The sequence below is a fragment of the Lissotriton vulgaris genome, chromosome 11 (assembly GCF_964263255.1).
Source record: "Lissotriton vulgaris chromosome 11, aLisVul1.2, whole genome shotgun sequence".
Classification (NCBI taxonomy): domain Eukaryota; kingdom Metazoa; phylum Chordata; class Amphibia; order Caudata; family Salamandridae; genus Lissotriton; species Lissotriton vulgaris.
In genome coordinates this window covers 66,078,093-66,106,005 of record NC_141699.1, presented here as the reverse complement: position 1 = coordinate 66,106,005, position 27,913 = coordinate 66,078,093, and the positions used below count along the sequence as shown (strand labels likewise).

The window sequence follows — 27,913 nt, the reverse complement described above, 5'->3', positions numbered from 1 at the left end:
TCCCAGCAGCCGTTCACTGTGTGGTGGGGCCCTGGGGCCCGTGGAGCGAGTGCGGCTCCCTGTGCGGGGTCGGCAGCCGAGAGAGGGCCCGCCAGGTGAGGGTGCCACCGCGGAACGGAGGAGCCCCCTGCCCGGACCTCAAGCAGCGGAGGGGTTGCCATGGAGACAACCCGATATGCCAGACGGCTAAAGGTAAGTGAGCGAGCCTCCCTGGGGTCCCTGATAGAATCATTTACATGTTTTTAGGTCGAGCCTGGACAGCGCCTGCGCTGCTCTGCGAGGCATGCTGTATTCAGGTATGGACTTGAAGCTCCGCCCACTCTCATTGTCCCCTGTAAACCATGGCTTTTCATTGGTCAATAGGCTTAGTACTCCCACCTTAGTATTGCCTTGTCTTATTTTGTAACCTCAAATGAGGACACTTCCTGTTACGTGTGTTGTTACTCAGTAGGCTTTAATTACAGACTCAGGGCACTATTTTCTCAAATAGCTCAGGGGCGTAACACAAGCCCCCGCAGGCCCCGCGTTGCGGGGGGGCCCGCACTTCGGGGGGCCCGGACGGGCCCCAGCCCCTCACGTAAGATCTGCCGCTGCGCCGCACACTACGTAGGCTGTGACAAAATGGTGCGCAGTCGCAGCACTGGGCCCCCGCCGGGGCCCCTGCGTGAGTTTGAAATGGTGTGAGGGCCGGGGCCCCGGGTCAGGTCTAAGTTTGAAATGGTGCGGGCGGGCCGCGGGCAGGGGCCCCGGCCGGGGCCCCCTGGGCGGCTGGGCCTGGGACTGGGAGTCGAGTTGTCAGTCAGTGTCAGTGTGCATGCGTCACCATCATGGTGCAGTGCGGGGCCTGCCGCCCGAGAGTGTTTGAAATGGTGCGGGGCAGGCGCCGGGGGGGCCCCGGCCGGGGCCCCGCCCCGAGAGTCAAGTGAGTCCGACATGGTGGGGGGCCCTGGCCCGGCCGGGGCCTGCTTGCTTGCCTGTCACCCGTGTCTTTCACTTTCTAATTCTGCCGCGTATGCGCGTGGGGGGCAGGGCTGGCTGGTGAGTGACCAATGTCCTCAATACATTTGGCACCACAGGCACAGCACATGCGTAAACACGCAAATGCAAGCCTCCCATAGTCGACAAGAACAGAGAAGACAAAGCCAGGCCCGCCCACACTCAGACAGGACTGTTTGTTTGCAGGAATTGAAGACAGCGTGCGTCTGAAGTATTAGTAAGTCCGTCCCGTCACCTGCGGCTGCGGTTCCTTCCTCCTTTATAAATTACATTGCCCCGGCCCCTGTCCTCCTGGCTAGCCGCCCTTGTTGTTGTAACGGCAGACAGAAATGACAATTGCAATATGTCATAGAAGGGGGGAGGGGGAGGGGGTGGTGGGTGCTAGCGCCGGGGTCAGCCTGCCTCGCTTCAGACTGGGATCACCCACACACATATATAGTATAGTATACATATTGTTGGAGCTGCCGGAGGTGGAGAGTATATCAGACAGTGAACAGCTGCTGAGGACGTCTGACACAGTTACGGGTGCTATGGCATTTCATGCTCTGTAAGCCCATGCAAATAAAAGTAATATACCAGTGTTAACAAGCAAGGTTGTTGTTTAGACACCTTACTTACGCCCACCTCTGCCGAAAAAGGCAAAGGCATGCAGTAAGTCAATGAAAGAGGCCCTGCCGTCGGTAACTCGCAAAAAAGTATTGCCACCTTCTGCAAGGAAGAGTGAAAGGGGTTCTAGATTTGAAAGAACATGGAGTCAAAGAGGATACATTATTGCACACACAATTTATTAGTTCTCTCAAAGTAGTAATGAAGTCTCTTCTTCCGTTTTTAAGTATTCTGAATAGTATCGACCTGTCACTGAACATTTTGATTGGCTCAACCCTATCTGGCCTAACTCCTGGGACAAATACTTTACCAAATCCTGATACCCCGCCTCCACGTTTCTCTACTAGTTCTTTGGTCTCGTGTTTAGGAGATCGCCCTGTCATTGACACTAACATTCCAACTTGTTCCTACCATCTCCATAAAAACAAAGCCTCTGTTTCAGCCAATGGCCAGCTAATTACTCCATATGGGCCAAAAGAGGCTGGAGTGCTTAATCCTGCCAGAAACCGCCATGTTACATCAAGGTAAAGTCATGAAAGAATACTCCATCTTCCACCTGAAGCCACTCCATTGGTAATAGTTCTTAATAATGTGCCATCTCTGTTGCCTAATAAGGCGGAAGAGCTGATGCAGTTAAAGAATAAAACTGTACATTTGGCTAGCGAAAGCGGCAGATTGGCCAAAAAGAATTATTTCATCATATAAATAATGTTAAACAGGTTTCGTGGGTGGGTACACAATCCAAAATAGAACCAGGTGACTGTTGTATTGTAAACTTTAAAAACAGGTCATTAGTTCATTCTCTTTTGGATAGGCTTTTTTGGGACAATGCCAGTGGTCCTATTGAGGCAGTACCCTTAGGGTACTTTTATAAGCCATGTATAGCCACAGGACATAGACCACCTCCTTCAACTGGCAATGCCATTCATAACTTCGTTATCCCAACCTCTAATCGTTTTTCCCCTCTTGATTATGTGAACTGACTACATACACCATCTGGCGACTGGTTGTGTTAGACAAACTAAGCATGAACTAAACCATAGACCGTTTGAATGTAGTACTGGTGGCTTGGAAAAAGTAACATCGATTGCTGTGCCATATGTAGGTAGTTCTACCCCCCTTGAGTCACCAGTTAGCCCTGATTGTGCCTAATGATATTTTACTTGGTGAGCAGGCTCAACCTGTGGCACCATTTAATATGGACACAGGCACAGCTCGGGGTGTCCCTACTCCTTGCCTGGAGCGTACAAGTGTCTGTGCAGGTCACGTCATCACAGGCCCATATGAGTCAGTGTCTGCCATTCTGGCCTTCTGGGCTATTTTTGGAATATATTCAACATTCACGTATGAAAGCTATCCTAATGCAAACTGTTTACGCATTATGTATATACTGGGACTGAGTGACATCCACACTATGTATATATAAAATATTAAAACAATTGTGATGTTGTCTGAAAACAGTTTAGATGTATCATATTCTCAGTCAATGTGACTGACTTACTTACTTACTGCACTTAGCACGTGCACACGCTGTGTCTCCAGACACGTTTTGACAATTGTCAGTAACTGGGAGTGGCGGAGTTGGATTCACGAAGTGGGAACCATGAGTAGAGGAGGTACTATCCCATTCAGGCAGAGTTCGTGTACTATGAGCTCTCATGGCATTGGGGTCTGAGCTGAGGTTCCTGCTTTTAAAGTACGTTTTCTTTTTGCCAAGACCACTTCTCTTGTACAATATTAGGATGGAATTTAGGTATCGTGCTTCCCAGTTAAGTGACAAGTGATTTGTTTGTGCATATCTTAACTACTGGGTTATTTCAATACTCAGGGAGGGCGCGCACGTCGTGTGTGTGTGTATACATAATATGTATTACAACCACCGTCTCCTCCCGCAATCGCTCCACCATGATCACGCTGTGGACACAGACACGGACCAAAATTTCAGATGCTGGTTAGATTTATTCAGCTGTTGCCATAACGTTTCGGCACAGAGCCTTGATCACATGACAGCGTAACCACATTTTACGTGAGTTTTTAAAGTGCACAGTGCTGTTTTGTGATTGGTCTTACATAAACATGAACATCAAGGAAAGACTCTTTATCACAGGCAAATCGTACCTTAGATTACAGGTTCGAGTTACTAGTACATACAAAATTTATAAAATACATAGTTATGCCATAGTAAATAGATATATATACATTTATGGTAATCAATCATGGGTTAAATCCCTGTTCCTATTTACAACTTGTTAATACAGAATCAAAATTGTGGGATAAATCCCTTAGTTGTAGATATTGCACAAATGTAGTGTTCTTGGTCTTTCCCTTTATAATGACCCCATTAATCCCAATACGTGAAAAGTGCTTTTGTGTGCTAATAAATATAAAATAAACGTAAACTTTTTCAGAGTAGGACTGAGCTTCACATTTCAAGTCCATTTTTTACATCAATTCTGTTACTCCTTACATTGTTGCCCCCCTCTCATGTTATATATAGAGTTTGCTATTTGATTCTCATAATCTTATCATAGGGCACCCCCTGCTATTGTATCATGATAGGCTAAACTTAATCAGTTTTATATTTTACTTGAAGGAGTGTCCTGAACCTTTATATATCTCACTAGGTTTTACAGAGTGATGGATATTATCTCACTTAGGCATTCAATTGCTATTGGTATCTACAGGCCTTTGTTGTTATTTGCATTGTGTCATAATCATTTACTCGGGCTACATTGCTAAGGAATGTGTTCTTGTAAATGTTAAAACTGTAATATGATCTTAAAACCATGAATATACTAAAATATACTAAAATACATTTTTCATTGTACTCAAAAAAAGGTATTTAGAATTCATTTATATACAATATGTAAACTTTCAAGTATTATCCTTAGAAATTAGTTTCCCGATCAATGATTTAGATATTTTTCTATCCTAATGCAAACATGTGTAAAGGTCCTCTGTGAGGTTCAATCCCCCAGGTTGTTTACTATTGAACTTTAAGATGTAATTAGTTTCCATTTTGCGCAATTTTGCCTCCCTGTTGCCCCCTCTCCTGCTAGCTGTTCTGGCATCCACCACATAATATGTCAATTCTTTATTATTACTCTGATGATGAGTTTTGAAGTGGCGTGCCACCGGGTAGGTGTTGTCCTGTGTTGTTATTGCCCCAAGATGTTGCAATATTCTCCTGTGGACGGGGAGCTTGGTGTATGTGTATAATATGTGTGTGTCTTGTTTTCTGGAGACGGATCAGCATTGAGCAAAAACGCTGGTGCAGTGACTGACTGACTGATCTGAGCCCTTTATCACACCCGAGAGGCCATTCTTGTCGACTCATCCTTGGTGTGTGTGTAGGGTGCACGTGCACCGCCATGCGCGCAGCAGTGATGGTCATAGGCGCGGCTCCGCCAGGGAGGGTCATGCAGCGCCGCCAGCTGTAGCATTTTATTAGTGCCTAAAAAATAGCGTTGCGGTCCACAACCGGTTATTTTGCAGAACAAAGATGCATTGCAGATTGCTTTGTGTCGCGTCCATTGGCGCTTATTATGAGAAGTGTATGGGCCTGACAGAAGTCCTTGTTTGCGCCGGTGTTTTGGTTGGCTGCCCGCTGCCGTGCACCAGGTAGCCTGTGTTCTCTTTGTATTCACGGGCTGCTTGTACAAGAGAATGGGCTGATTTCCCACAAGAGCATTCACACTAATTAATTTAGTTTTCTCAAGAGCTTAACAAGTTGGAGCCCCTGCTGGCCGTTCTTCCACAGTACAATCATTAGCGTGTATGTTGAGATTGTTTCCCACTTTCTCACTAGAACTTACAGAAAGACAATATAGAGGCATTTCATTTAAATGTTGGAGGTTTCAAAGCAAAATATGCTAGATTTCTGCGTGGTAGGGCAAAGTGGTACATGGTGGGCCGCGCCGCCGGGGGGAGGCATGGTAGGCCGCGCTGCGGGGGCCCCCTCCATGTGCTTTGCAAGGGGGCCCCCTCAAGTTTCGTTACGCCACTGAAATAGCTTTGTTCTGACTGCAGTTGCCGGCAGGACACGCTCTCTCCTAATGCTTTTAAAAATATCTCTGAACACATTTGCAATGCAATAGGTCTTGCATTTGCAAGAGTTTAAGCTCTTGACATTTAAAATGACAATGCCTTTTATTTATCTGTTTTAAAAACAACGCATAAATAAAAGGCATTGTCATTTACAATGCCAATAGCTCAAACATTCATAACTGCGAGACCTATTGCATTGCAAATGCGTGTTCAATGCTTGAAGTGCTACTGTACGACCCCAGGCAGTCACTTTTAGGTCTGGCTGAAGACAGACCAGCTCCAGGAAGAGGCTAATGTTGCTCTAGAATCTGACAGTGTTAAAGGCGAGCAGTCAAGTAGCGCCACTCCATTGTGTCCTTCCACAAAAGAGAGCCTTCAGACAGTTGCTCTCCCTCTCCATTAAACGCATGCATTAGTCAGAACCAACAGCTTTTTCTCGATTTTGGATTTACTCTGAAGCCCAATCTCAGGGATTTTATGGCATGAGACAGAGGCTAACATTATGCAAATCCCTTTATTGCCAGCTCACAGCAGCAACAATTGAAGAATATAGAAATTTAGAAACATTCTAATATAGCCTTGTAGCCCGCCGTAGCGGGCTATACCGGCTGTTAAAGGCCCGCTGAATTGTTAAAGGCCCGAGCCGAAGGCGAGGGACTTTAACGAGAAAGCGGGACTTTAATAGCCGGTATAGCCCTGCTACGAAGGGCTATAAGGCTATTAGAACATTCTGCCACTAGAGGGCAGAACGTTCTAACAAATTAAACAAAGGGTTCTCGAAGCTCGAGGGGATATAAATCCCCTCGAGCTTCGAGAAGCCTTTGTAGAACATTGGAATGTTGCTCTGCGGGCCTTTACCGGCCCGTAGAAGCAGGGAGCACTCCATTGTCTGCAATGGAGCTCCCAACATTCAAATGTGCTAATAGGTTATAAGGTCACCCCACACACAGTATTCTCCCTACTTTGTTGCTGCTGCTCGCAAGATAAGTACAGCTTTTCATTTCCTATGTCTTAACCTGGGTTATTCCTGCCCTTCAACAATCATCATATCCTATAGACAATATGATTTCCTCTAGCCCTGATACTTCTAGGAGACCTCTTAGGTTAGTACTAACTTCCGACGGTCTCCTTATTGGGTCTGGGAAAGAGAGTGGCCATCGCAATATAATTATCTCTTATTGTCGTCGAGCCGGAGGTTTCTCCTAACCCGTGCCCAACATAATCCCATTCCCCCAGTGGTCTTTAAGGCTGAGTAACACACCTTTTACCATAAGCGAATCACAAGCACTCACCTCCTCCAGAGGCCGATGAAGAACAAGGGAGGACTCACCTCTCCGACACAGCCTTCACGGCCTCGGAGGGTATTAAAAATAACATCGGAGACTCCGGCAGCCCTCCTCCCTGACAGTGGCTGCCACAGCATACAATGAATAAAAAGGAGCAATGCGACGTGCATGACTGCATCACTGATTAAAGTTAAAACATAAAAAATTAAAAAAGGGCAGAGACAGGGGGCAATGAAATAAACAAAGGTCCTCAGAATTAAAGGAAAGACCCTTAAGAAATGGTTCAAACACACTCTGTTCAGGCCGCTGGCCATCTTAATAGTTTGGTAAAGAGTAATTCCCTGACCAGGGAGGCCCTTTACGTTGTTGGGAAGTATGATTGAATTCTGGCTGTTGTAGTCCATCCAACTGCAAGAACAGCTTTTTATTTGCGAAGAACTCCAGAACTTTGACAAATACCCACCTCCTACCATGTTCCTCGATCCCACAGAGACAACTATGGAAGACAAACTGGAAGGCCTCATAAATAACGCCCTAGATATGGTAATGGTTCCCTGGACGATACAATTAATGCAAAATTGGAGATGCTCGCCATGAAAGGTTGGCCAGTCGCTGGCACTAGACACACTGAAGGGGCAGTTAAGGCCCAGAGGAAAATAACTGGAGGAGAAAACGATCTTAAAGGGGCCAAAAAATCAAAAGGGTCAAACCAGATGACATCACGCTTTGGCGGTGACATGGATGGTGCCTTGGGCACTTCAGGTGGGCAGGAAGAAAATCCAGAGTTACCTGTCCCAATTGATAGCAACGACGGGTTAGAGGACAAAATTAGCCTCTCCTATTCCTCTGATATTGACACGGATGTCGAACAGATAAAGGTGAGAAATATGGGTACAACTGATGAGGCTTCGAAGGCCTCCAGGTCAAAAATGGCAATTGTGGACCCATTCAGCGAAAGCATGTTTTACCCACTTCTTATTAAACACCTCTTATCCACAGAATGGAGCCCATCACAGCATATTGCAGAGTACCTATCCTTTTCGCTCAGGAAAGAGATCCCGAAAGAAGTCAGGGCTCACCTGAGATCTGAATGCCCACACCCCTTACCCCTTCCTCCCAGATAATGTTGCATCAACGCCAGACCTAGATGTAAAGGTAGTGGCATTTAAGGCCAAAGTAGGGAAATACCCTAGAAAAGGTCTGGATAATGGATTAAAGTCCTGCCAAGATAGTCTACTCGACATTACAGGCCCATTGACAAAGATATTCGAAATGGCTAAGGTAGGCTACATCGAAGAAACACTAATCGACCCAAAAGAATTGCGCCAATGGGCACCAAGAGCGATCTGCCTTCTGGGAAATGAGAATACTGCACTGTCCAACGAGAGAAGAAAGAGCATACTACTCAAAATAGACTCCAAATTTGTGTAACTGGTCACTAAAGAAGGAGGAGCTACACGTCAGGGCCTACTCTTTGGAGACGACTTCATTAGGGATATGGCCAAGTACATGGGAGCATTCAGCTTGATCCAAAAGTCCCATAAAGACTTTAAGAAATTCTTACAGATAGAGTTTTTGAAGGGTCGGGAGGAATCGGGGTTGGTTCCTTATCCGTTGCCAAAGCTCTTGAAGACCCTACTTGGGACGTGGCCCAAGATTTACAAACCCAAGTTTCGGTTCAAACTTCTACCCCCAGAAACAGAGATTCAGTGGGAGAGGCTTGAGAAGAGTGCAGAGTCAAAGAATCTTCTGAAAGGCCCTTCAGATATCCCTATAAATGTGGGAGGCAGACTAGCCCGATTCTGTGGAAATTGGAACCTCATGAGTCAGGACCCCTGAGTTCTAGAGACAGTGAAGGGGTTCAAGATAGAATTCATAGGTACACTAATACAACGGAAAACCTCTTTAGGAAAATATCTTCTAACAGAAGACTCAACCCTATTTTTACAAGAGGTAGAGGACCTACTGACCAAAGTGGCAATTCCAGAGAGAACACAGCTAGACTTCATCAGCAACATATTTTTAGTGGAAAAAGGGATGAGACTATTGATAAATCTAAGGGGCAGATGTATCTAAGCAATTTTTAGTTGCAAACGCTGCGATTCGCAAAAAAGCAGCATTTGCGACAAAAAAAATTGAAAAACTATGTATGATGGAAATCGCATAGCAAAATTAAGGAATCGCAAAATTTGCGATTCCTTAATTTTGCGTAAGCATTTAAGGAATTGCAAATTGCGATTCCTTAAATGCTATGCATCAAGCATTCAATTTTAGCGATTTCTCCTTAAGAAATCGCAAATTACCACCAACTTCAAGTTGGTGGTAATTTGTGATTTCTTTCACAAATACACCATATGCGCACACATGTACATTTCAGGGGTGCATCAAGGTGTCCTTATGACACCCTTGCACCCTTGAAATTATTCTCAATTTGCGATTCTCAAATTGCGAATTGCAAATTGAGAATAACTTCCCATTCTTTTCTATGTGCCTCCTGGCCCATAGAAATGAATGGGAAAGTATTCCTTTATTGCGATTCGCAATTTGCTAATCGCAATTAAGGAATATTAAGAAATCGCTAAAAAATTGCGATTTTCTACATACATCCCATTTTGCAATTCTCAAATAGCGATTCTCAAAACATCGCTATTTGAGAATCGCAAATACGGATGTTGATACGTCTGCCCCTAAAAGATTGAACGAATGGGTGACCTACCGCCATTTCAAGATGGAAGGAGTACACTTCCTAAGAGATATATTACAGAAAGGGGACTGGCTAACTAGACTAGACCTAAAGGACTCATACTTGACTATACCAATTTAGCAATCCCTTTAAAAGTACCTTCAGTTTACCTGGATGGGTAAGCTGTAGCAATTTTCTGGTCTCCCTTTCTGACTCTCCTCAGCCCCCTGTTGCTTTACAAAGGTACTTTGCCCCATAGCGGTTTGGCTCAGGGCAAGAGGAGCAAGACTAATCCTATATCTAGACGATATTCTAATAATGGCCCAATCCTGGGAGATGGTCTCACCTCACCTCACACAGAGCTTACCACTAACCTCTTAAAAACTGGGGTTTTGTCATAAACAAGAAAAGATCTTGCATAATACCATAATACCATGTCAAAAAATGGAATTCTTGGGTTTTGTCATTAACACTATATGAACAGAATTGAAATTACCAAAATCTCTCAAGGAGTTGAGAAAGGTCCTACCAAGAAAGAAAGTTCCCCCGAGAGCTCTAGACAGGATCCTAGGTCTCCTGTCTTCAACAATCCAAGCGATCTACCCAGGCCCCTTACACTACCGGGCACTCTACAGACTCTTAGCAAAAGCATTGAGAACAAGTCAATCTTATTCCCAAACATTATGTCTAAACCTGGACTCCAAGAAGGAACTAGAATGGTGGCTGAAGAATGCAGAAGAGTGGAATGGCAGAGCCATTTTTGGAGAAGAACCAGAGACAGTAATAGAATCGGACGCACGTTTAACCCCTTAAGCGCTGCCGTCGGCCAACGGTCGTCGCAAGCACTACCTTGCCAGTGCTGCGCACGACCGTTGGCCGACGGGCCAGCGCTCGTTATTCGAACGTTCAGCACTGGGTGCTGAACGTTCGACGCAGCTAAGAGGTTAAAGGGAAGGGTGTCAGATGTGGTGACTCATCAACAGGAGGGCGCTGGGCAGATCAGGAGAAGGAATTGCACATCAACTGCTTAGAATTACTAGCAGGTTATTTTGCAACTGTGTTGCTTCACCAAAGACCTAATGAATTGTCCTGTGATGTTATGCGTGGACAACGTTTCTGTTGTCACATATGTCAGCATGATGGGAGGCCTGCACTACAATGGACTAGCGGACTTGGCCACGACCTTTTGGGGGTCATTGCTCAAGCAAGGGGATTTCAGTAGTGGTGGAACATATGCCTGGGTTAAACAAGGGTGTTGTGGACTGGTTCTCCTGAAACTTCAGGGACTCCAGCAATTGGAGGTTGAACAAGGGAATCTTCCTCAATATCCAGATGAGATGGGGACCTTTCGGGGTGGACCTCTTTGCAGACAGACTGAACAACACAGCATAGATTTACCAATCCTAATCCCAACTTTCACAGAGATATTTACAGGCCCAGAAGGAGACCACACCCTCTTATAGATTAGGGACTTCTAACGCTAATGGCCTGGAGGATTTCAGGAGAGAGTCGGAAATCCCAGGCCTCGGCAGATGTTTTCAGACTCATATCGGGGAAATGGGCACCTGGCACAAGGAAAGCATATAGATTGGCCAGAGAGAAATGGGCTCGCTGGTATCTTCGACGGGATTACAACCCTCTTTCAACTGATCTAGTACATGTAATTAATTACTTATCCGGACTCTTCACATCAGTACTCTCTTATATAACAGTTAATGTTTACAGATTGGCTATTGAAGCTGGTCACAACCTTGTCAACGGAATTTCCAGAGGACAAAATCTATTCACTAAAAAAATCATGCGAAGTATGCAGGTACTAAACCCACCTTCTTCAAAATACACTGCCTTATGGGATGTTAGAGACGTCCTACAGGTCTTAGTAAATTGGGGAGAGAATTCTGACTTATCTCTAAAATGTATCTCCTATAAATGAACTGTCTTACTCTGTCTAGTATCGTTTAGGCGGGCCTCAGACGTGAGAGCCCCAGACATCACCAACAGGGCCTATCAACCTGAAGGGGGTTGCTTCTATTTGAAAAGACGCACAAAGACCATGTCAACTTCTGTTTTCTACCCTTTCTTTACACAGAATGAAAGACTTTGTGTGGTGAACTGCTGGATGGAGTATGGGAGGAGTACTGTGAATCCGAGAGGAAATACGGAGCAAGTGCTAATATCTCGTGGAATACCTCATAAAGCAGTGTCTCCCCCCACCTTAGTACGATGGGCGACAGAAGTAATGAAAGAAGCACATGTAGACATTTCAATGTTTGGCGCATATTCCCTTAGGGGTGCTTCAGCCTCCAAAGACTTTTTCCTGGGAGGAGGTTTGCAGGACATCCTTAGGGCTGCGGACTGGTCCAATGATCGCTTGTTTAATTCTTGCTCCTTCAGACCTGTAGGAAGTGCAATCGACAATGTACTAAATGAGTGAAGTAGTGTGGCTCACTGGTTAGAGGCGGCAGACCCGAGAGCAGAAGACGGCCCGGGACCAAGGTTCGATTCCCGGCGCGGCAGGTTTCTGGACCAGGGTCAGCGGACTCGATAATTCTCTCGCCCCGGTGCCCACTCTGATCAGCGATCACACTCGGCAACACTGGGCATTAGCTTGCCTCATCTTCACTAATGGCCCCACCAGACCGCCGGGGATGCCTGGTCTCACCCTGGAGATACCCATTAAGGGACCATCTCTCAGGGAAGCCAGGAAGGGTTTCGCAGCGGTCGAAGCGCCTTGGGACCCTCCGGGTAAGTAGTGCGCTATATAAATGCCAATACATTACATTACAAATGCTCTTTAAACTTGCATAATGTTAGCCCCCATGTCATGCCATCAAATTGAGATTTTTCACAGCCTGATGGGCAGAAAACCTGGATTTTATTAAAGACACGGAGGCTAAGATTATTCCTCCTCATAATCACCCCCTCTAGTGGAATCACGTTCCTGAATATCCTGATTTCTTTCTCCTTCAGAGTAAGAGACTTCTCTCTCACCGCAGAATTTTTCTTCACCTGGAAGTTAACGACATTAGGAATTATCTTGTTTGCAACCCCAAAGAAGGAAGTATACTGCTTGTGGGGGGACCTTATAACATATTATGCTGTGAGCTAGCAATAAAGGAGATTTGCATAATCTTAGACTCCGTGTATTTAGTAAAAAATCCAGATTTTCTGCCCATCAAGCTGTGAAAAATCTAAATTTTCCAGTCATCTGCCGATTTTCCTTTAATTTGCAATAAAAGCAGAGAAACCTTGCAGTCTGTTGAATAGAGTGGCAAAGTTCAAGGAAATGTGCTATAAAACTGTCAGCACATTGGTGTTTTGTCTAATCTTATGAATCTTATTAAAAAAAACTTGAAATAAATCAGGAAACTTCACTTGTTACTTAAAAGAATAGTTTGACAACTGTGATGATTTGATTTTTTTGTCCATTACTTGGTTCTTCCCGTGTGTAAAGGTTTTAATGTGTGCTTATCCTATATACGACAAAAGAAAATGTTGCAAAACAAGTAAATATCTTTCTTAAACCCCACTTTAGTGATAATTAGTTTTTTTACAGAGCCTTATAACACGCTTCAATTAAATCGTGTCATGCAATGAAAATTGTTTCGCATATTTTTATTACTGTTTATCACAAACCTATATTCGTTACAACCTTCTCATGCTTGCTGTGTAATTTTTATACTTTCTGCACCAGATTTACAAAGAATTCCGGCAACAGAGTGCAGCAATAAAAAATTATTTTTAATCACTATATTTGCCACAAAAATGTCGCAATAAATGCAATTGTGTGCCGCAAAATGTACATTTTTATACTGTAAACATTTTGAATCAATGCAGAAAAAGGGGAGTTCTGATTAGTCGTTTTCTCTTTATTTGCTCATGCCCACCCAACCCCCATTGTTCCCCTCACCTTCAGGCAGAGGGGTAGTGGCATGGGGTAACAATAGGCTGCAGGGCTCCACAGACAGGGTAAAGCCCCAGTGAGGCTGGGGAAGCAAGGGTGAGACTGCAGGGAGGTTCCACTCCAGTCCCTTTGATAGAGTGAGCTTTAGGAACCTCGTCTGGGCGCACCTGCCCTACGTAGGTTAGAAACGCATGTTTTTAGTCCGTCTGACCTACTGATAGTTACTCTGTGTGCATTCTATTCCATTATTTTTCACTTTCCCTGTGCCATTATTGAAAATAACACACTCTGGTCCTGCCTGAACTGTTAGACCAGGTCCCATCTGAAAGAAACTCAAGCAGTGGCAGACATGTTTCGGCCTAATCGCGCCTCATCAGAAAGGGGCTGCGCGTTCTGTAGTTGACTGAAGCTTGTACAGTTGCTGCCACAGCTGTTCCCTAACTAGGGAAGGCAGCCTGCACTGGTGCTGACCCTACTGTTCATCATTTGTAGGCCGCTTGCACCGACTCTGCCTGTACTGCATCCTTTCGCTGTGTTACTTAAGCTCCCATTGCTGGTCCTTTGATTGTCTTTCAGTAAAGGCTGCACTGATCTTCCTCTGTCCTAAAGAGAGAAGGTTTCTCTGACGTCTGAAGCTGTCAGTAGGGGCTGTTTGTTGTCTTATAATATTTAGATGTTGTGCAGAGCACCACTGCACTACTGTGGCAAGCAAACTTCTCCAGCTGTGACAGGTGGACGTCTGCTTGCTTGGAGAGTTGTGTGGCCGTTGCATGGCCTATGTGGGAAGTGTCGAGTGCGGTTGAGCGAACGTGATGCAATTGGTATATAGTTGTAATGTATTAGCGCCATGAAACCTTTGTTGACCGTGCGCTTTATAAGCTTCTGATAACATAACATAATGTAACTGACATAACATAACATGTATATAGAGCGATGTGAGGAATGGAGCGTGCTTCGTGCAGTATTTCAGGAATCATTGTACGGTGGGTTTGCTATCCTGCTGGGAGTGATGGTGCCACCCAGGGGAGTCAACTAAACATCCCAGAGTAGGGGTCTGTGGGAACCACCCAGGAGCATCCATGGTATTTGAAAACAGAACGGGGCATATTACCAAGCAATAGCGATAATTATCGCTATTGCTTGGTTAGCGTGAAAAAATTATCGCCGATCTGCGGCGATTTTTATCGCAAATGCGATAAAAATCGGCTGCAATGCATGAATATCGCTGAAAAGTCAGCGATATTCATGCATTAGCGAGCTAATGCTCTTAGCCATGTTATCCGCCTCCCATTGGATAACATGGCTAAGAACTGCTCAGGGCAGGTGTTAGCTTTTGGAGATATTCGCGCTTAGCGCGAATATCTCCAAAAGTTGGTAATAGGAGATAGCGATGTTAGCGACTGTTTCCAGTCGCTAACATCTTGGCACGCCCACTTTGCATGTCATTAGTGATAAATATCACTGACATGCAAAGTGGGGCCCAAGACGGTCGCTATCTCCTACTAGCTGTCGCTAACTGGTGTTAGCGACAGCTAGGTAATAGGGAGATCATTTTGTCTCAGCTTTCTTGGCTTTTAAAGCCAAAAAAGCGTAGATAAACCCCCTTGATAATATGCCCCTACATTATATGAAGCTGATAGTTTTGGCGGGAACAAGGGAGGGTGAGCACAGCTCATCAGTGGTGCAGAAGAAGTGGTGTGAGAGTTGCTGGTCCCCGCTCGAATCCAGAGAGCACCCATAAAGCAAACACAGAGGGAAGGACAAACAGGTGCACTGTGTAGACTTCCATGCAATCCATCAATGGTCTGGAAGACGCAGTGAGCGCTGCATCCTTTAAATAGAATTGCATCTCACCACATCGAGGGAACAAACAGCTCAGATGAGGTATTTTTTATCAGCGAACAATGTTGCAAGTCTTGATACAAGCTTCTAATTTGAGCTATCTTTTTTAATGCACCACTTTAAAGCCACTAGTCCGGCAAGATAGCACCTCGTCACTGTTGTCTCAAGTAAACAATGACTGTAAACGACCCCAAGTGTCTTGATCCCTTTACTATCCCTGCAATGTACTCTCCAAATAACTTTTTCCAGTGTTTTTGTGGACTTCTAAACAGTTGAAAAAATAATCAATGACCTGGTAGCATGCTCGAAGGATTATACCAGTTAATGCCAGCTTGAGAGGAATCATTTCAATTGATCCGGAAGAGCTAAGATCAGGTATAATTTTCACAGACAGATTCGACGTTAGATAACATATTAAACAAGGAAAGTGTCCTTGCCTTTATACCATACAATGCATGACTAATTGCATTACTATAACTTTCCTTTTTTTTTTTTTTGTAAATCTTTTTATTGTTATAAAAAAAAACGAAAAACAATAAGAGCGTATCAAGTGCAATGCAGTCCAAAACATACAAGGAATCAAACAATTGAAAGGTTGCAATATCGGCAGCCGTTGAAGCAGGACACCGAGACTCTAACACACATTTGAAGAATCAGGATTATAAAACTAGCTGAGTTAGCCTATATCAGTGCGTGCTGCCCAAAGGCCCCTCCACCCACAAAATCAGGATATCAATGATCATTGCACCCTCGATACTAAAATCGTAAACAGGAGAAAGTACAGACACTTGTATGCAAAAATGGACAAATCAAAATAATAGAGCTCTCATTGGCACCTTAATACTGAAAACAGAGTCAGGATATCCAGTAAGTAAAGAAAGAAAATAAAATTAAAAAACGCAACACGCGCAACACCCCACCTCCCACCCTGCACCCCTGCATGTAGCTTACGCCTGACCCCAACTAGCAGTGTGCCTGTCGCCCCATCTAATCTACAAATACTAAAAGAAGTTAGTGGAGGAGGGCCATTCGTACAGGCTCCTGGCCTCTCCCCCCCGCTAGTTCTAAGCCTCCCCCTGTTACGGATATTATCATTTCATATCAAGCGAAAATCGGGGGATACATTACTCGCCTACACTGCCTCCCGGTACCAACATCATAGAGTGAATCCCACACTGCCACCATTTGATAAAAGTCTTGAAACGATAGGCCGTTCTCAGCCTTGACCCGCTCGATCAGGTACACGAATGTTCTTCAACCGAACCGCCGCCATCTTGAAAAATTCGAAAGAACAGTAGCGAGCTGGAAATAGCTGGGCTTTCTCAGTCTCATTGTCACTGGGTCCCATCTGTGTCGATAAGAACCACTGATGTTGTTTAAAGTCCAGGTGCACTGAGTTCAGAAAGGGAGAAAGGGCCACCCTGTCGAGCCACTCCTGAGGCATCACATGAGTCATCAGATACTTTGCCTGGTGCGATTTACCCTCAGTCGATAATAATATTGTGAGCATTGACACGACCGGACCTCCAATACACGGGCATTAGCTAATTTGCAATCAAGGGTCTCTCGCATCACTCGTTTTATGGGGTTGCTGGCCGCCATCAGTCTGGGTGGTGTGGATGTTGTTACTTCCGCAGTGTCATTGAATTGAACAAAAGCTTTGTCACTATTTCCCAGTCCAAAAGCCACAGCGTCCAATTTGTGCTCCAAGGCTTGGGCTTTCCAATTCAGGAAGAGATGAAGACCCTCGATCGCCCCCATTATAGCCCCAAGCGTAGGTTCAACCATGGTCAGCACTATTTGGTCCCCCTCGATAGGGAAATCCTGGTCCTGTCTCGGAGATCCCTTAGATAGGGTATGTCGCCTCAGGTCATCCGTTCGAATTTTCCGCGTTTCGTTCACGGTCTATCCTTGGGCCCTTGGGGATAGACCCAGTAGAATCAGAAGCGAAGACACACGTTCCAACCCCTTTGCATGCAAGGACATTGCAGAGCTGTCTTCAGGATATGCCCGAAACCATCGGGTCGCAGTTTAGACGGTACCAAGCCGCTTATATCCCGGGCTCTGACAACCAATCATTCAGCTCGCATCCGCAGTGTCATTGAAGTGCCCTCCTTCGGCGCTAATCCAAACGGATGTTTGATGGTGAAATCGGACAAAATTTACTTCCATTCCGGTGTACCGACCCCTCCCAAACTCCTATGGCCGATGTTGTTCAACTAGAAGCCGGCTGCATTCTTACTCGAGGCCCCGGCTTCAATGCTGATGTAGGCCGCAAACTTCAAGGCGCGTTTCTATGTTCTCGAAGCAGGTGGAACTTTCGGGGTCACACGGTGTAGCGTTATTTCGTTTCGTCTACCCGGGAGAGTTGCATAGGCACAGGATAACTGGCAGGATCTTGTAGCAGGATGAGAAGGTCTGCGGAGCCGGGAGCCTAAGCGGCCATCTTGGTCACCAGCTTGGCTCCTCCTCCAACTTTCCTTTTGCACTTCTGCTTTATTTGAAGAAACTTTCCTGTGTTTCTCAACTAAGCGAACTCACTCGATTTGAACTTAAAATCAATACAATATGGGGGAAATCACCACATTAGTGAAAGACCCTAAGATATGCTCCAATTCGCTTCCTAATTACACAATTGTGGCAAACACTGTTCCTCACACTAACATCATGCACCCTGACCCCTCTCGATGTATCTTCTTGCCGACTACCCCCTCCAGCCAGCGCCACCTCAAGCCTAGACTAATGGATCATCGCGGCTGGAAGCGTAAGCGTTGAGTAAGACATACAACAATGCTCTCAGTCAATCCTGATATTCTAAGATTCCTACAATTCCAGGCACAAGTAGGACCCCTCCAACTAATCCCCCCAGGCCACCCACCCAGCTCACTACCACCCAACCAGAACAATCTCAACCGAGAACATCACCCAAGACCAATTGCATGCTCTTAAACTGTAGGTCGGCAGTCAAGCGTGCCACTGAAATAGCGGAAACTATCCTATTACATGAAATTGGCATCTGTTTTCTGACTGAATCCTTGTTAAATGACCACTCATCCCCTATTATAGATCTCGTCACTCCACTGGGCTTCTCAATCATTCGTGGCGACTACAAGGGCCATACTGGCGGTGGAATAGTTATCATACACAGCAATTACCTTATGCCTAAAACCCTTCCGTTCTATTGAATACTCTACCTTTGAATACCTAGGAGTTGAACTCTCCTCCAAAGGCTTCAATCCTATCAAATTCCTCACCATGTACCACCCCAGGTGAAAAACAACAATTTTTTGAGGATTTAACAGACTTAATAATGCAAAACCCCCTGAAGGACACCACAAACATTATGCTGGGTGACCTAAACCTGCACTTGAACAATGCTGACGATACAATGATACAAGCTCTAAACATCCTCTTTGAAACAAGGGGTCTCAAAGAATACTGCAAAGAGGTAAACTCACAATGAGGGCTCTACCTCAACACAATCATTGCGAACCATAATACAGCATCCCTCAAACCTATCTGACCCACTGACTGGTAGATTTCCACCTAATTCTATTTGAACTCAATGGCAACCACCTAAAGCAACCGACCTAAACTAATTGTCCCAAGCCCTACGCGATGAATATTCACTAAACCCCCAAATCAGTGTTAGAATCCCTAATCAGTTCCCAAATTCTACCTCCGCTCGACCTTATTTCTGCCAATGATCTTACCTCCAACTACAATATGAAAATGGCAGAAATTGTTGACACTGTCACCCCACTAAAACTCAAGAAGTTGAGAAACAGCCCCTTCACATCCTGGTTCAATAAAACCTAAATATAGAGAGAACTCAACTTTGGTTAACAGACAGAACTTGGAGACAATACTCCTCACTGACACACCTTTCTGTCCTCCAAGCTGAACTCCTAAAATACAGGAAACATGTCTACAGATAGAAATCCTCTTTCTTTCTATCACAACTTGAATGCTCAAGAAATAGACATAAATACCTCTTTGACATTATTAAATAACAAACCTCCACGTTCTCAGTGCCCAACCACATTCCAAAGATGGTCCACCTATCAAAGATGGGCCGCCCCTCTTCCTCACCTCTGACAAAAGATGGTCTCCCAAAACCCATCCTCTCAGACGGCCAGAATGCCTACAACAATCACATACAATTGAAAAATATTGGAACCTAGACAAAAAAAAAGCAATGGAACCTGGACCAAGTTTGAAAATATCTCTGAAGAAGAGGTCATCAAGATACTTGCTTCCATGAAACCAACATCACACTTGTCTGATCCTCTTCCTTCCCCTCTGGTCAAAAATCTCAGCCACATCATATCCCCGACATGGACTAAAATCATTAACGCCTCCTTAGCCAACAGCTCAATGCCGGCCTCTCTTAAACTCGGCCATGTCACGTTCTCATCAAAAAGCCAGACGCTGACACAAATTACTTCAATAACTTCAGACCTATAACCAACCTCCCTCTCCTTGCCAAAACTATTGAAAAGTGTGTGCTATCACAACTTAACAACCACATTCAAATATTCAGCCTCCACAACACCTTCCAATCTTGGTTCAGGAAAGGGTGTGGTACGGAGACTGCAATCCTTCACATAATTGAACACATCCACAGACGCCTATGATGATGAGGCCTGCCTCCTAATTCTCCTAGACCTCTCAGCGGCTTTTGATACGGTTAACCACAATATTCTCCCAATGTGCGGTCATCAACATAACTGTCCTAAAGTGGTATGCCTCATACCTCAGCCAACGATCTCACCTCGTTAAGTTAAACAATGCCACCTCACAAGCAATAACAGTTCCACAAGGAGTCTCCCAACCTCTACATGGAATCCCTTGCAGTCATCTTGAAAGAGGCCAGAATTGTGTACCGTCTCTATGCAGACAACAACCAACTCCACATCAAAGTATCGTCATCTAAAAATATCCAGATCCTGAACAGCACTCTCAGCAGGGTACAATCCTGGCTGTCCAACAACCACTTAAAGCTCTACCCCAGCAAACCCAAACGCCTCGTCACTCACCCAAAATCAAAGTCACATCCTATCCATAATTGGCTTGGCAGCCTCGATGCATTAAGCTACAAACTATCTATCCCCAGCTCTGTAAAGTCTTCAGGGATTAAACTCGACCAAACGCGAGCATGAGGGTCAAATCAATGCCGCAGCAAAAAGTGCCTTATACACTCTGAAATACCTAAAAAACTAAACCCAAACCCTTCATTCCCCCAGAAGATCTAACAACTGCAGTATCATCTTTTGTCCTCTCTATGCTGGACTAAGTAGTCTTTTCTCAGGGGAGAGATGTTATGATCACATCACTCCCATGCTTCAGAAACTCAACTGGCTTCCAATTGAAGCACATTCAAGACAGGCCGCATAACCAACACAGTATTTACAAAGAGAAACCAAACTCCCTCATAAACAAACTATCAAAAGTCAGTCAAACACTTTACTCTTGATTCCTCCTAAATTCAAGAAAGAAAAATCTCTTGCCCATTCCTTCTCTGGGATGTACCTAGAATTTGGAATGCTGTTCCCCAGGATCTATGTGACAATGAGACATTCCTATGCTGCAGGAAAAAACATATATTATTCCTTCTCAACCCCTGAATCCACCCACCTGAGATAATGGGTTTGATGCTGTGCGCTTTGCCTCCCACTACTGAAATACCTGAGCATCTTTACCTCTGGAAATAATTGAACATTTTTTGCAGTTTTTATTTTTTATTACTATCCTGTATGCATACTACTATTCTTGTGTATACCTTGTAAAGTGATGTCTGTTCAACCCTTATAAAGTGCTCTGATACCAGCGGGTCAAGTTTGTGCTACAGAAAACTCTAAAAATAAATAAAATGAAATAAAAAATCATACATTGCTGCTGCCTGTGCTGTACATGTTCTGTGTGTGAAGGAAGCTTGTGTTCTTGCTTTATCTTTGCGGGAATGTACGTTTGTGTATATGTGAGACGCATGCATTGTAGCTGCCTATGATTTATTTATTTATTTAGAAACTTTTTTATAGCTTTATAGAGGGATGCAACACATATGGGAAGGGGCAACCAAGGCAGAATCATAGCAATAGACAAAAATAGCATAGTTACGTGATGACATGATAGACAAAAATAGCAATAGCTACTTGAAGACATGATAGACAAAATAGCAATAGCTACTTGAAGACATGATAGACAAAATAGCAATAGTTACGAAATGACATGATAGACAAAAATAGCAATAGTTACGTGATGACATGATAGACAAAAATAGCAATAGTTACGTGATGACATGATAGACAAAAATAGCAATAGTTACGTGATGACATGATAGACAAAATAGCAATAGTTACGAGATGACATGATAGACAAAAATAGCAATAGTTACGTGATGACATGATAGATAAAAATAGCAATAGCTACTTGAAGACATGATAGACAAAATAGCAATAGCTACTTGAAGACATGATAGACAAAATAGCAATAGTTACGAAATGACATAATAGACAAAAATAGCAATAGTTACGTGATGACATGATAGACAAAAATAGCAATAGTTACGTGATGACATGATAGACAAAAATAGCAATAGTTACGTGATGACATGATAGACAAAAATAGCAATAGCTACTTGAAGACATGATAGACAAAATAGCAATAGTTACGACTCGTAACTATTGCTATTTTGTCTATCATGTCTTCAAGTAGCTATTGCTATTTTTGTCTATCATGTCATCTCGTAACTTACGAGATGACATGATAGACAAAAATAGCAATAGTTACGTGATGACATGATAGATAAAAATAGCAATAGCTACTTGAAGACATGATAGACAAAATAGCAATAGCTACTTGAAGACATGATAGACAAAATAGCAATAGTTACGAAATGACATGATAGACAAAAATAGCAATAGTTACGTGATGACATGATAGACAAAAATAGCAATAGTTACGTGATGACATGATAGACAAAAATAGCAATAGTTACGTGATGACATGATAGACAAAAATAGCAATAGCTACTTGAAGACATGATAGACAAAATAGCAATAGTTACGTGATGACATGATAGACAAAAATAGCAATAGTTACGTGATGACATGATAGATAAAAATAGCAATAGCTACTTGAAGACATGATAGACAAAATAGCAATAGTTACGAGATGACATGATAGACAAAAATAGCAATAGTTACGTGATGACATGATAGACAAAAATAGCAATAATTACGTGATGACATGATAGACAAAAATAGCAATAGTTACGTGATGACATGATAGACAAAAATAGCAATAGTGACGTGACGACATGATAGACAAAAATAGCAATAGTTACGAGACGACATGATAGACAAAAATAGCAATAGTTACGTGAAGACATGATAGACAAAAATAGCAATAGTTACGTGACGACATGATAGACAAAAATAGCAATAGTTACGAGACGACATGATAGACAAAAATAGCAATAGTTACGTGAAGACATGATAGACAAAAATAGCAATAGTTACGTGAAGACATGATAGACAAAATAGCAATAGTTACGAGATGACATGATAGACAAAAATAGCAATAGTTACGTGATGACATGATAGACAAAAATAGCAATAGTTACGTGACGACATGATAGACAAAAATAGCAATAGTTACGTGAAGACATGATAGACAAAAATAGCAATAGTTACGTGAAGACATGATAGACAAAAATAGCAATAGTTACGTGAAGACATGATAGACAAAAATAGCAACAGTTACATGAAGGCATGATAGACAAAATAGCAATAGTTACGAGATGACATGATAAACAAAAATAGCAATAGTTACGTGACGACATGATAGGCAAAAATAGCAATATTTACATAATGACGTAATAGCGGGCTAAATAATTGGCCAGTAGGATAAGGCAAGAAAGTCATCAGCGTGATAGTATATGAGGTGATTCAGGACCCCTACTGGATTAGGGCAGGTAGGTATTCTTCAGTAACGATTTAATTTCCTTTTTGAAGGATATTGTTGATGGAATCAGTCTCATTTCCGTTGGAAGGGCGTTCCCGATTCGTGGGGCGATTCCTGAGAAGGAACGGTTATAGGTTTAAAAAAAAATAATTCTTTGGTTTAAGTAAGAGGGTGCTAGAGCTCATGGAGGTACGGGCACCACCCAACAAGTCACGTTTTTTTGCAAGGTAGAGGGGTGTTGAACTGAAGGGCTTTGTGGGTCATGCAGACAAGCTTAAGGTGTATCCTTGCTTCGAACGGTAACCAGTTGAGTGTTTCCAGGTTCGGGGAGATGTGATTGTACTTCTTGGAGCCTGTGACAAGCCTGGCGGCCGCATTGAATGAAGCTCTGAGAGGGGCCAGTCTGTACTTAGGCAGACCGCAGAGTGTTGCACTGCCATATTTCAGTTGTGAGATAACTAATGCTTGTACTGCGGACTTGAGGTCATCAGGGGGGAAGGAAAGGTTTTAGTTTCCTTAGGATGCTCAGTTTGAAGTTTGCTGCTTTGGTAGAAGCACTAATGTGATCCTGCATGCTCAGGTTCCTATCCAGCACTATACCCAAGGATTTCGTAGCGTCTATGATATGTGGTGTGCAGTTGTGAGCAGACAGATTTTTCATGTATTCGTCAATGATGGGTGCTTGCTTGTGTGGGGAAATAAGGAGAAATTCTGTCTTGAGGGTTTTTAGTTTGAGATGGTTGAAGGTAAGCCAGTTCAGGGTTTGGTTGAAGGTTCTGTTGAGTGACTTGATGTCATCTGGCTAGGAGAATTTCATGTACAGCTGGGTGTCGTCTGCATACATGTGGTATTGGATGGTAGATGCTTTGAGGATTTCGGTGAGGGGTTCAATGAATAGGTTAAAAAGAGTGGGTGATAACGAGGAGCCTTGGGCCACTCCCAGCGTGCAGGGACTGGGATGAGAAAGGGATTACTTGGATTTAATTCTCTGTGTTCTATTGCGGAGAAAGGAGGCAAACCATTTTAGTACTGCAGCAGACGGCCCCATCCTATGTTCCAGAAGGCTCAGGAGGTTGTCATGTTTGACCGTATCGAAGGCTAATGAGAGGTTGAGTAGGATTACTAGGCAGGATTCGTTTCGGTTAAGTAGGGTAAGTACGTCATCAGATATGTGAGTGATGGCTGTTTCGGTGCTGTGGCCTTGACGGAAGCCCTACTGAAATTGATCTAGTAGCTGGAATTCGTCAACGTGGTTATATAGTTGTATCTCTACACATTTTTCACAGAGTTTTGCCAGAGTATGGGTGTTAGTGATTGTTTGGAAGTTATTTAGATCATCAGGGCCCGCTGTAGGTTTCTTGAGGATGGGGAGAACTAGCCCGGACTTTAGGCAGTCAGGGACCTCATCTTGAAGTAGGGAAGCATTAACGATCTTGGTCCGGAGCAAAACTAGAGACCTTATTATTTCTTTAAAGGAAGTGTCAATGAAGGTTGAGAATTGATTCCAATGCGCATTGCTTTTACGGGGTGGTAGGTAAGAAGAGGGGACTGGGGAGTTAGGTGCGAATCTGGTGAGGAAGATAATTCGACCAAGGCAGATCTTAGATCAGATTCTATTTTGTTGGATTTTTCAATGTAGAAGGCAGCAAAGTCCTCGCAATTAGGTTGGGGAATGGCGGTGGTTGTCGATTGAATGGGTGTGTTGTTGGGTTGCCGATTGATCAGTTCAAACAACATTTTGGGGCGGTTTCTAGCTTTGCCTAGTTGGCTTCTGAAGAAGGTCACTTTTGCAATTCTGATGTGTTTGTTGTAAAGACTCCTTCGTGCTCTCAGAATTTTGAGGAGTTCAGCAGATGGAGAGAATCTCCAAGCTCTGATGTTCCTAAGCTTGCACTGCTGACATTCATGCCGTTCTTGTTCTATGTGTGACTGAAGCTTACACTGCTAACATTCAAACCGCTCTTGTTCTGTGTGTGACTGAAGCTTGCACTGCTAACATTCACACCGTTCTTGTTCTGTGTGTGACTGAACCTTGCACTGCTGACATTCATGCCGTTCTTGTTCTGTGTGTGACTGAAGCTTGAACTGCTGACATTCACGCCGTTCTTGTTCTATGTGTGGCTGAAGCTTGCACTTCTAACATTCACACCGCTCTTGTTCTGTGTGTGACTGAACCTTGCACTGCTAACATTCACGCTGCTCTTGTTCTGTGTGTGACTGAAGCTTGCACTGCTGACATTCACGCCGCTCTTGTTCTGTGGGTGACTGAAGCTTGCACTGCTGACATTCATTCTGTTCTTGTTCTGTGTGTGACTGAAGCTTGCACTGCTGACATTCATTCTGTTCTTGTTCTATGTGTGACTGAAGCTGCACTGCTAACATTCACGCCGCTCTTGTTCTGTGTGTGACTGAAGCTTGCACTGCTGACATTCACGCCGCTCTTGTTCTGTGGGTGACTGAAGCTTGCACTGCTGACATTCATTCTGTTCTTGTTCTATGTGTGACTGAAGCTGCACTGCTAACATTCACGCCGCTCTTGTTCTGTGTGTGACTGAAGCTTGAACTGCTGACATTCACGCCGCTCTTGTTCTGTGTGTGACTGAAGCTTGCACTGCTGACATTCACGCCGCTCTTGTTCTGTGTGTGACTGAAGCTTGCACTGCTGACATTCATTCTGTTCTTGTTCTATGTGTGGCTGAAGCTTGCACTTCTAACGTTCACACCGTTCTTGTTCTATGTGTGTCTGAAGCTTGCACTGCTGCACAGGATCAATGTACGGAAATCCATCCCTGCTGCTCCGCAGGCTGTACCTGTGAGCAGTGGTGTTAGGCGAAATGATGTCCCCCCCACAACCAGAATATGATATGGGGCCAGGAGTCTCCCATATCTCATAGATATTCGATGGCCTTGGGCCGAATGGGGACCCACTTGAAGCGGTGGGGTCCCCTGGAGAGTTGGCATCCCTCTGCACCACAGGGGTCTCTGAACCCTGGATTTGGGCCCACTCTTGTGGTACTTTGGGGTCCCTCACAGGAGTGTAGTGACAATCTGGGGCTCAAATAAGTATGAATACCCGGCGTATGACAACCTACACTAGATGTGTATAGAATGGCTGATGATACCTACATTTTTATTATCTTGTAGTTCTATCATAACATTTCCAATGAAAAAGGTGGTTTATAAAAACAAAAGTACAACAGCCCAGCTGAGAAGAGCTTGTATCGTTACAGTAAGAGTATGTCCCCCCTGCTCAAAAGTACTGAAGCCCCCATTAAAACTGTTGCTGCCCTGCTGAGAAGTCCTGAGAAGGACCCATTTATCCCACAGCTGTCCCTCTGAGAAAGGTTGGTGCAGTTCAAGGAAATGTACAGCAGCCCTTCTAACAAACAGGACTATGCCAGTACTATGCCATTCAACACCCAGCATGCCTGCTGACAAGTGCCTGCGCAGTCCCAAAAAACAGCTCTTCTGAGAGGCGCTGTCACTGTCCTTCTCCTCCTACAGCACACCTGCTGGAAGGAGGCAGTACTGTCCCAGAACATGTATAGCAGATTTGATGGCAAGGACCAGTACTACCTCATTCAACACAGCAGTCCAGCTGACACGTAGCATCACTGGCCCCTGGGAAAAGAGGGCACGTGCCGGCACGTAGTGTAGCTGCCAAGTATCCCGGGTCCGTGCATAACTAGCTGCTCCAGTCCACGCTTTTTCCCTTACAATTCTGGAACTCGTAGTCCTGATTTTATTAAGGGATTTAAAAAGACTACAAGTCCCAGGATGCAAAGAAAAAGTGGAGAAGTGTGGCTCACTGGTTAGAGTAGGCAGACCCTGAAGCAGAGGTCAGACCCGGGACCAGGGTTCGATTCCCGACGCGGCAGGGTCTTGAGCTCAAATGTCCACGGACTCGACAATTCTCGCTTGGGTGCCTGCTCGAATCACGGGTTCACACTCTGCAACTCTGGGCATTAAGCTTGCTTAATCACCACAACGCCCCCCCCGCGGCGGGATGCCTGGCTTTCACCTTGGGGATGCCCTGTAGGGGCTATCTCACAGGGAAAAGCCAGGACGGGTTCCCAAGGCAAGCGCTGAGATACCTCCCCAGGTGATCGAGCGCTATATAAGAACATACAAAAAAAAAAACCACGCTCCTGAAGCAAGTGGCCTTACAGAAACTGGGAGGTTGGCGTCTATGACAAAAGCTGCATGTATACACCAACTCCCCTGATGTGTAATATATGTTTCTTTCTTAACAGAGGTGGCCAAGATCCTGCCGGATACTTTCAAAAGGGACTTCAAGGACCCCTGGAGAAGACCCCACATGCTGCTGCAGGACATGGAAGCAAGGTACGTGAGAGACCAGTGGAAGATGGAGGCCTGGGGGATCTGAAACCATAACCTGATCAACCTATGGTGCATTGACCTGACATGCCATCAGCTCTGATAGGCCGGTGGGGCTTGTGTAGAATCAGTCAAATACCAGCCTTTATCTCAACCCTACAGGGTAATCGCCTGTGTCCACCTAGACATGTCTGGGGCCCCAGGGAGATGGGTTGGTGCGTTAAGCACTTGCAGCTGCTATGC

At 44.5% G+C, this 27,913-nt stretch overlaps 1 protein-coding gene across 2 annotated transcripts in view; it reads left to right on the top strand.

Moving 5' to 3' along the window:
* The window catches only part of LOC147678985 (somatomedin-B and thrombospondin type-1 domain-containing protein-like), a 325,963-nt gene that overhangs the window by 217,234 nt on the left and 80,816 nt on the right, over nt 1-27,913 (top strand). Inside the window, exons 2-3 of one of the 2 annotated variants that reach the window (XM_086942709.1) lie at nt 10-192; nt 27,586-27,676. In XM_086942709.1, coding sequence (XP_086798835.1) covers nt 10-192; nt 27,586-27,676 — 274 coding nt within the window. Of the gene's footprint in view, nt 1-6; nt 193-27,585; nt 27,677-27,913 lie in introns of both variants that reach the window. The other variant, XM_086942708.1, reaches the window with a different exon arrangement.